This window comes from Silurus aristotelis, assembly GCF_946808225.1.
Source record: "Silurus aristotelis genome assembly, chromosome: 10".
NCBI classification, from domain to species: Eukaryota; Metazoa; Chordata; class Actinopteri; order Siluriformes; family Siluridae; genus Silurus; species Silurus aristotelis.
The window spans coordinates 28,094,389-28,105,157 of record NC_139583.1 but is presented as its reverse complement, the minus strand read 5'-3'; the positions used below and the strand labels follow the sequence as shown (position 1 = coordinate 28,105,157).

The following is a 10,769-nucleotide window of genomic DNA, read 5'->3' as shown; positions in this document are numbered from 1 at the left end:
TCACAGAAGGATCCAGGACACATTTTAGAAGTTGCAGGAACACTGTGTATTGCTGTGTAAGGGGACTATTTTAAAGGTAAACGTAGATAAATAAAGCGCTTTGTGTAAACAGAGGTCGTCTCAAAACCTTTTGTTATCACCTCATATATTGAATTTTGTACTTGCGTGAGATTTATGGTTTTATATCTAGTTGTATACATACTGTAATAATCAATACAGAGTTAGATATATGTCATTTGATTTAATAGCATTTAAGTTTCTAAGGTCTTGTTTCAGTTTTTTGTTGGTCCTGCTGTGGGCTTTCATCTCAGCGTTCAGCATGTTGTGCATTTTGAAATGCTTTTCTGCTCAACATGATTATAAAGGGTGGTTATAACCTTCCTGCTGACTCAGGTCAGTCTGAGCCTACTCCATTGCATATGTATGAACAATGTATATTTATCAGTACATCATTAGATGTGTGTCTCAGGGGACTTGTCTTGCATTGATCCGTTCCTCGACCTAACACAGCCATTTCGACGGTTCTAAATTATGCAGGAAGCATTTTCTTTCTTTATTATGGCAAACGGGTCATTATTGGGATTGTGAAGTGTTTGTGCTGCAGATGCAATTGTCCTTTCATTTCCTAAGACATTTACAGAAAAGGAAAATTGCACTTTATGTACAGATTTATATAATTTATATAAGATTTACTGATTATTTGCAAGCAGTGTTGTGTTTTTTCTAGACCTTACATTTACATCACGTGGTGGATAAACGCATCTTCATGTATACACTAGAGGCCCTGAGCATTAATGCCTTGCCTTTAGGTAATGCTAGGGTTTGAACTCACAACCTTCTGAGCAAAAGTCCAACGTGAGCTACTATTTCACCAAGCATCTAAGCTTTAAAGCCATTAGTAAAAGCCACTGCATCTCCAGAGCTGCTCAGAAGTGCCAGTGTGCTCTATGAACGCCTGCTCTGTCTGTGCATCTATTTTGTAGGCAGCAGAAAACCTTCATTGGTGTCATGACGCATGTGATCTTTCTAATGTGGTCCATTTTCTCAGTGCTGATAAAGAACAGCGTGGAAAGGATCTCGGGAGAACGAGTTCACTCTTCACACTGTGCCGGAGGTAGGCTGCTATTTTTAAGCAGCATCTAGGTCATCTATACATGGGATTGTCATGCAGGAGTCATTCAGTAGAGCTGAATAAGGACCAAACTCACCACAGACTCACTATAGTCTCATTATAGACTCACCATAGATTGCTGATGTGTCAGAAATTGATAATTAAAGAGATTTTACAACCAACTGGAGTCATGAAGACCACTTGAAACACTGGTTTATTTAGGATCGGTCAGTGAACAACACTATACAACAAACATAGTACCATTAAGAAGCCGTTATGGTACAGTAAAGTGAATTTCTGCTTAAATTGGTACAAATGGTTAACATGAAGTTTAATCTACCTGTAAGGGAAGTGAAAGATTAGGATATTATTAGCCGGCAGAGTAATAACTGGTCAGGTTTAGAGTAAGCTTGTTGTATATCATTTAGGTTTACTTTTGGACCTGGGCCTCAGACTCCTCCTCGTCATCCTCATACATCTCTCCTTCCTCCTCAGCCGTGGCATCCTGGTACTGCTGATACTCAGATACCAGGTCGTTCATGTTGCTTTCAGCCTCTGTGAACTCCATCTCATCCATGCCTTCGCCAGTATACCAGTGCAAGAAAGCCTTACGCCTGAACATGGCCGTAAACTGCTCGGAGATGCGCTTGAACAGCTCTTGGATGGCTGTGCTGTTGCCAATGAAGGTGGAGGACATCTTGAGCCCCCGCGGTGGAATATCGCACACTGCAACCTTCACGTTGTTGGGGATCCATTCTACAAAGTAGCTGCTGTTCTTGCTCTGGATGGCCAGCATCTGCTCATCCACTTCTTTCATTGACATGCGGCCTCGGAAGACAGTGGCCACGGTGAGGTAACGTCCGTGGCGTGGATCGCAAGCGGCCATCATGTTTTTGGCATCGAACATCTGCTGTGTGAGCTCGGGGACGGTAAGAGCACGGTACTGTTGGCTGCCACGTGCTGTCAAAGGAGCGAATCCGGGCATGAAGAAGTGCAGGCGAGGAAAGGGTACCATGTTGACTGCCAGCTTGCGCAAGTCTGCGTTCAGCTGGCCTGGGAAGCGCAGCGAGGTCGTGACTCCACTCATGGTAGCTGAGACCAGGTGGTTGAGGTCACCGTAAGTGGGTGTGGCCAGTTTAAGTGTGCGGAAACAGATGTCGTATAGGGCTTCGTTGTCAATGCAGTAGGTCTCATCTGTGTTCTCAACCAGCTGGTGGATAGACAGTGTGGCATTGTAGGGCTCCACCACTGTGTCAGACACTTTAGGAGAGGGGACCACACTGAAGGTGTTCATGATGCGGTCAGGGTATTCTTCTCTTACTTTGCTGATCAGCAGGGTGCCCATACCAGAACCCGTGCCACCTCCGAGTGAGTGGGTCAGCTGGAAACCCTGAAGGCAGTCACAGTTCTCGCATTCCTTTCGCACCACATCCAGGACGGAGTCCACCAGCTCTGCTCCTTCTGTGTAGTGTCCTTTAGCCCAGTTGTTACCTGCTCCACTCTGACCTGAAAACAAATCGCTAGTTAACCCACCATTCTGGTGACATTTATAGTAAACAGTAGGTTATATCAGTTATATTGCACGTGTCCAGGGATTAAACTGGAGCTAGCTAAGCTTTAGTATTAGAATTATATCAAAGGTGTAAATGTTTTTAAACATTTGAGAAATCCATTATTTATTATGTCAATGCAAACAGCCTTTACACAGCATCATCAGCACTGAAAGTCTGTAAGTACATTTCAATCCTTGCTGGTTTTTCTTAATATTTTAACTGTCTATTCAAATGCATTACAGACTCCACAGTCTTTACACAGACAGAGATGATTAACTTTGTATAATAATTCATTCCTAAGCTCTCCACCATGTCTTTCACTGTAGCCAGCTAACTAGCTAACCATCTTTGCAGAGCTGGATGATATTGTCCCTGCTAATTAAATAAATCATGCATTTTCACAAGTCACATTTAATTGGAATTAAATGAAATTCAATAGATATGCTGTGTGGCTTCAGCTTGCTTTGAAATACAGGCACACTACAGCTTACTATCAATTTAGCTGCATAACTGTAGACTTGCTAGTCAGATGCTAATTTGACAGAAATACTAATTTGATGTAGATACTTCACTTGTGAGATGTGTATTATTAGCTATTAGTCCAATTTATAAACTATCATGTATCTTTGTCAAAAACTAATCTGAACATACACTGTCTGGATAAAAGTTTGTGGCAACCTGAAAAGATTTTATGCTACCACATCTAAAAATGTCCTATTCAACTGTGTGCCTCCAACTTGCTGAACAAGTAGTTTTGAGAATTTAAATTCTGATCTGAGAAACGCTCCAAAGCAACTGAGAAAAACTGTAATACCATTTTTAATGCTTCAACTGATCATTGAAGACAGATGAAATCTAAGAAACCCTTGTCGTACAATCGTAGCTTCTGAAGAAGATGATACAGAAACCGGAGTGCATTATTTACATACCGAAAATGAAGTTATCAGGTCTGAAGAGATGGCCAAAGGCTCCAGAACGCACACTATCCATGGTGCCTGGCTCCAGATCCACTAGGATAGCTCTGGGAACATATTTGGAGGCTGAAAAGAAATCAAACCAATGATAATTCATTAGGAAATATGGGTGAAAAAAAAATGCATGAATGTCATACTACAATTATAACACACATTTGCAGCTTGAAGAATTGGATTGTAACATTAACAGTTAAAGCTGTCATTTTTGTTAAATATTTTGTGTTAGGACAGAGGACTTTGCAGTTCTTTGTCGGTTTTTTTGGTTTAGTAACATGAAGAGAGCTGCTGTTATGTACAATTATTTAGTCTATAAAATGTAGTGATATCTAGTTACAGAAAATTCAATCTAAAAGACATTTCAATATTAACCCATAAACCCAAAGCTTTCACATTATACCTTCCTGTAAAGTCATAGATAGATTTGTCATAGATTAATCATCTTTTTCTCAGTTATTAATGAGAATATTATCAATGCTGAGTGAGATCCTGTACTAAAAGGTTTCTATGGTGCTTTTAAAAGCTTGTTCTGACTCACAGGAAGCTTCATTGTAGTAAACGCTGATCCTCTCCAGCTGAAGGTCTGAGTCACCCACGTAGTTTCCAGTCGGGTCGATGCCATGTTCATCACTGATCACCTCCCAGAACTAAAGAGCACAAAAAAACACACGGGACACTGATTTGAAAAGCTCATTTAACTAATTTCTCTTAAAGAATTCAGAAATGACAGGAATCACATCATAGCGGCTTGAAGTCCATTTGGTCTGGATTAATACCATCGCCCTTAGGCAGCCATCCGAGCCAGTGAGATTGATCTTTTAGAAACAGATGTAACTGGAGAGGCTTGTGATGTCCTGCTGAGAGAAACACAGCAATCCACAGGGGACACTGGCTCCAGTCCAGCGAAAAGAAAAATGGATGTGGAGCAAATGAGCTTAACTTTGCTAATCCATTCGAGTCCATTTTGTGACTTAAAGTCGTGAATATTTAAACATGAAATGTGGTCAATTTTTAGAATCAACAACCAGTAGTGTGTGTAAGGGCGGGGTCATGTTACTGAAAAAAAAAAACAGGTTACTGGTTTTGTGCCGATATTAAACATAACTATAATCCAGAGATACTTATAATTATACTACAGATGAGGGTTGCATCTGACAATCCTGGGATTTGAACTCATAACCTTCCGGTCAAAAGACCAAAAATGAGACCACTAAGATACCGCTTCAGGATAGTAAGAGTGTGTTGTTGTACTATGTTGTCATTAGGCTGTATTCTACACCGTATTGTAGATTATTTTCCTGTAAGATCACTCCTCATTGGGTATTATTTCCTTACTTAATGTAAATAGTATGCATCCAGTGCATGATTATTACTGTTATGAGTAATGCCTCATAATCATCTAGCATTCGTTGCTATGAAATTAAAGAACCAAAGATTTTCTGAACTCTTTTGACATAGCTAGTCATCACGTCTGATTTCCCAGTTTAAACAAAAAAGATTGAATATGCCTCGTAGAGTGACGTTCAGTCATTAGCTTTCCTTAGAAACACATATCATCAGAGGAGCATGACTTGGCAGCTGATAGGAAAAAAACAGACAGCTCACTCCTTCACTGATGTGTTATATATTCTTGGAATCGGGTGACTCGTCTCTAAAAGAAACAGACTTGTGCTTTAGCTTGTAAAACGAAGAAAACAATATAAAAAAAAAAACAGTATTCCAGACTGTTTCTCTGACCTGAACTATTGTAGTTTCAGTGATGACGTATATGTGCCTTTCTGTTGAGAGCTGAGAAATGCAGCTAGAAATCATAATATCTGAACAACAATGCAGAAATTGTTTGCTGTGTCACCTTTGAACTTGTCCTTCATGCTGCTTTCCTCCTCCCAAATAAAAGACTAAGACACATTGTGCTGCAATACAAAGCGTGCCAAGGGCATTGAGGGCATACTGTGTTAATGTCGCCCCATTAACGTGTGTGTGTGTGTGTGTGTGTGTGTGTGTGTGTGTGTGTGTGTGTGTGTGTGTGTGTGTGTGTGAGAAAGAAAAGAAAAAGAAAACTGCAACAGGAAACAAAGACGCCTCTTTTGCAACACAGGACTGCTTAACGTTGAAACGTGAACTTTTTCTAAAATTTCACTGCGGTATCTGGTACTTTCACTATCAATATTAAAGTCAATACTGTAGGATTGTTAGACTAATTAGATTTAACAACTCTTTGACTTAAAGTCATGAATTTTTAAACCTACAATATGATCAATATTTATGACCCATTATCCAGTAGTGTGTGTGTGCGGGCGGGGTCTTGTCTAACAAATATTTTAAGCATGAAGTAAGGAAAAAAAACAGCTTTGGTTTTGTAGAGATAAATATAAAATAATATTAAATAAAACTATAAACAGATGAAAAAAATCTTGACATGCACGCTATTCATAAATGAAAAATCAATGCATTGGCAATCTGACATATAACAATTCAGGAATATTTTGATGTAGGAAAATGTACTTATTAGTATTTTGCAGACACTTATTCAGATTCGGAGGGCATCTTGGGGATCCCAGGATATGAACTCACAACCTTCTGTTCAAAAGAATAGTTTAAACACTACGATACAATTTTACGGTAGTAAGAGTAATCTTTTGGCATCAGGCTGCATTACACTACCCCAGTGATAATTTTCCTATAAGAGCACTCCTTCATGGGTTTTATTCCTTGCATAATATTAATTATATACATACAGTTCATGATTTTTACTCTAAAGAGTGATGCCCATCATCTAGCATTTGTTACTTATTAGACTTTATTCTCACAAGACATTATACATTATATTTAGCACCCAGAACCCTCGTGATGCTTTTGTGTGTTGGGCCGTGGCTCCATCGTCTCCACCTCTGTCTCCATCGCACCATCACTTCCTGTCTCTCTTAGTCTCTGCCAGTTTCTAATGATCTGTTCTGTCTAACACAGATGTGACCTGCCATCTAAATAGGTAATTAATCATTCCTAAATGACAGGGCCCGCTTCTTAAGTGTGGTGTGTGTGTGTGTGTGTGTGTGTGTGTGTGTGTGTGTGTGTGTGTGTGTGTGTGTATGTGTGTGTGTGTGTGTGTGTGTGTGTGTGTGTGTGTGTGTGTGTGTGTGTGTGTGTGTGAGAGTGTGCATTTCCTAAAAACAGAGAGGAAGAGATGTCTGTATTAGTAACGCAAGAATAGAAGTGGAGCATTTGTTCCAAAATAGGATAATTATATTGTCTTAATATTTGAAAGAAAGAAAGAAGAAAGAAAGAAAGAAAGAAAGAAAGAAAGAAAGAAAGAAAGAAAGAAAGAAAGAAAGAAAGAAAGAAAGAAAGAAAGAAAGAAAGAAAGAAAGAAACTATGAGGTAACCACTTAAACACCCCCGGTCCTAATCAGAGGGTGTGATAAAAGCTGATGCAGCTCTCTGCCATAAAGGAAACTAATGAAAGTGGCAGATGTGTGTGTGTGTGTGTGTGTGTGTGTGTGTGTGTGTGTGTGTGTGTGTGTGTGTGTGTGTGTGTGTGTGTGTGTGTGTATGTGTGTGTTGAGCCAGGGTTCCCTGCTGCAGACAGCATGAGATCACTGCATTATGTCAGTCATCTCCCCCTCCCTTTTCTTCCCAAAACACCAAACCAAAAGCCCCTCTGACAGAAGGCCCTGGCAAAAGCACAATGACACAGAATGTCTCCTCCCTGGTTTCTTCTCTGAATGAAGCAACACAGGTTTATGAAACACAGTCAGGATGATTTGCAGTATCAATCATCTTTAATGTTAGTATGACCTGGGATTAGAATGAGATATGAAGCTACTTTATAAATCTGTTGCATTTCGTCTACTCTGGATGGTCTGAAGGTTCGGAGTAGCTTAATATCTACATTTAGGCAGAGTGGAAAAGAACAGATTTGATGACAGTGGTGGAAAAACTCTCCCCAATAAATGCTCTCAGCAGAAGTGATGTAATAATTATATTTGCGTAATGATTGAATTAATAATCTGCTGACCTCAACATTAGGCAAGTATTAATAAGAACATCTGGTTAAACGTTAAAACTACGAACCTTGACACAGCATCTTATTTAAAAGAACCATTGTGCATTTTCCTGCACATAGAATTGATATGAAGGCTTTCAAATCACCAAAATGCTGACTCAGGTTTTTTAAACAAGACCATGCATTAAATCCGACATCACCGCTGGCTGGTGGCGCAGCAAAGAAATGAACCTGCGTCTTTGTTCGAGCTGAATCATGCGACAGAAAGGAAATCGCGGCCTTATTACAGGTTCAACACTCATTTCTTTTCTCATTATTTAAATGGTTTTTTTTTTTGTCTCATACATTTTCCTCGTTTCCTTGTTCCTTATGCATGAATGCGCAATTGCGCGTTTGCCAGCTGTTGCGCTTCTTGCGATTTTTTTTTTCTGCGACTTTGAAAGTTGTGCCGATTTAAACGCGTCTTTTGGCGTAACATTGCGAGAGAGCAGCTCCGATCATTTGGGTGTGGTCACCTCTTTTTGTCAAGTCATTTCTGCGACCCACACTCTGGGACAAGGTCGAGATCTGGACCACCACAATGAAGTCGCAAAATGTCCACCATTACGCCTAATACACTCACCCCTTTCCAGCAGAATGCTATTATTATTATTGTTATTATTATTATTATTATTATTATTATTATTATTATTATTATTATTATGAACAAGAACAATGATAAAAGCGTTTTTTACCTTGGCTCCAATCTGGTTGCCGCACTGGCCGGCTTGGATGTGGACAATCTCTCTCATCCTCGGTGTGTGTGTGTGTGTGTGTGTTCTATGTGAGTGCGTGTTGTTCTCTGTTTCTTCCAAGTTGCCGGCGAAAAACTCAGACAGCTCGATCCGATCTTTTATAGCGCAGACTGCGCTCAGAGAGAGAGGAAGAGAGAGAGTGAGATATGCGGTGACGTCATGGAGCCCAGGGTGGACGCTGACCAATCAGAAAAACCGGCCGGCATCAGCCTGGGGTGAGGAGGCAGCATCAGGACCACTGCGCACTGCGTTAAAGACAATAGGACAGGAGGATCAGCGGGAGAAAATGGTGTCAGAGTTACAATGTAGACCGCAAAGATATATTAATTTATATAGATATATATCATATATAAGTTGTATTTTATAGGATATAATCGTAAATTGCGTTTATAGAGTGCAGGATGCTGATCCAAGATTGGTTCCGGTGTGGGACGATCAGATTAGTTCCGGTGGATGTGGTGCGTTTATGCAGCTGGATTTAGAAAAAATGTTTCATTAAAATAAATATATAAATGAATAAACAAACAAATAATAATAATAATAATAATAATAATAATAATAATAATGATGATGACGATGAAAAAGAAGAATATAGTTTCAGTTAAGTGGGATACTATTTAATTGCAGGATACAATGCGCACACACACACACACACACACACACACACACACACACACACACACACACACACACACACACACACACACACACACATACACACACGGGGCTAATCAAGCATAAGGAAACTGGAGAACCCACATAGACTCAGGGAGCAGATTAAGCCTGTGGTCCTTGATCTATATGAAAACGAATAATAATGCTAATTAATGGTGATGATGACGATGACAATGATGATGATGACGATGATGATGATGATATCAGCTTCATTTAAGTGGGATACCAATCCATTGCAGTGCACCATGCACTCACAAGGGAGTAAATAAACATACTTTATGTTAAGGGGGACACTGGAGAACCCATATAGACTCCAGATCAAGTTTGTGATCCTGGAGCTTTAGAAGTAATAATTCTTAGCTGTATTATTAGTAGTAGTAATACTAATAATAATAGTAATACTAATAATAATAATAGTAATAGTGCTGTCAGCATTAGATATGCGCTGTGCTCATAAAACATCCCTCATTTCCTCCAGACCAACTTCCTGCTCTTTGTTCAGTACACACTGAATTCCCAAGGCCTCGTGTCATTAATCTTTACTTTTCCTGGCCCATCAGTGTAGTTAGAAACACTCTTATCCAGGTTGGGGAAAAATGAAGGAGTCAGTACAAATCCTGTAATGGAGAATCAGCATGGCAATGGGACAAAAAGCAAAGGAAGGAAAAAATCCCTGACTCACTCTGACCACGCCCACACCGAGTAGCAGTCTTCACAGGGATCTGATATCAGATTCTCTTAATATAATAAAAGAAGGAAGAAAAAAATGCAACAGTTATTGTATTTCCCTTTAAGGGGAATAAACCAGCAATTTTGCGCACTCATGACTCCTGGCTAAAGCTCGGGGTATTGATTTCTGGACCTGGAGGACAAACTGCAGCTGAGTGCCTTATTGAGCTGATGATTTTAAGCCTCCTCATGGACAGATGGTGCTGCACAAAGACAACAGAAGGCTGAGATCCCCCGATTTAGAGAAAATGTAGAGAAAATGAGCTGCTTATGGAATAATAACCGACTGTAAATGTGCTCGTGCAAGGTAGATGCATATGTGTGATACCTGTGGAGATGCATTTCACCATGTCATGCCCTGAAATGTCACATGCAAAAAAATTAATAAATTAAAATCCTGGAAAAATCTATAATGGCCTACATGTGAAAAATCAAGATAATTAAATGGAATAAATAAATACTTTTCTCATAAAATTGTAAACAATAACAAAAAAAGTAAGTGTATTGCTTACATGTGAAAGATTAACATGTCAAAAGAATTAACTATTTGGTAAAATAAATAAATAAATAAATAAATAAATAAATAAATAAATAAATAAATAAATCTAGGGTTAGGGTTAGGGGATAATAATAATAATAATAATAATAATAATAATAATAATAATAATAATTATTATTATTATTATTATTATTATTATTATTATTATTATTATTATTATTATTATTATTATTACTATAATAATAATAATAATAATAATAATATAGGAATCATGTAAATATATCTAAAATATGTGTAAAGATAAAAAATTAATTTCTAAAAATAAATAAATAATAAATATGTAATGATAATACAAATAATAATAATAATAATAATAATAAAATGAGAAGATAAATTGTGACAACTGGAAACAAGACTAAGAAACCATTTTTGGT

At 38.6% G+C, this 10,769-nt stretch overlaps 1 protein-coding gene across 2 annotated transcripts; it reads right to left on the bottom strand.

Moving 5' to 3' along the window:
• Positions 1-1,294: 1,294 nt before the first annotated feature.
• LOC310732464 (tubulin beta-3 chain) lies at positions 1,295-8,633 on the bottom strand. Of its 2 annotated transcripts, none has more exons than XM_083553063.1 (4): positions 8,373-8,633; positions 4,174-4,282; positions 3,594-3,704; positions 1,295-2,617 (listed from the first exon to the last, which is right to left on the bottom strand). In XM_083553063.1, the coding sequence occupies exons 1-4, from the start codon at positions 8,427-8,429 to the stop codon at positions 1,542-1,544; spliced, it is 1,353 nt and encodes a 450-aa protein (XP_083409189.1). In that variant the 5' UTR covers positions 8,430-8,633; the 3' UTR covers positions 1,295-1,541. The 2 variants fall into 2 exon arrangements, with proteins under 2 accessions (XP_083409189.1, XP_083409190.1); XM_083553064.1 differs by having other exon boundaries at positions 3,594-3,834; positions 4,029-4,282; positions 8,373-8,501.
• Between the last annotated feature and the right edge of the window lie 2,136 nt (positions 8,634-10,769).

Coding starts and splice junctions, on each gene's coding strand:
- LOC310732464 (XM_083553063.1), bottom strand. CDS start 8,429: ATGAGAGAGATTGTCCACATCCAAGCCGGCCAGTGCGGCAACCAGATT. Junction 4,283..8,372: donor GCAACCAGATTGGAGCCAAG/GTAAAAAACGCT, acceptor TGTGCTCTTTAG/TTCTGGGAGGTGATCAGTGA. Junction 2,618..3,593: donor ACCTGATAACTTCATTTTCG/GTATGTAAATAA, acceptor ATTTGTTTTCAG/GTCAGAGTGGAGCAGGTAAC.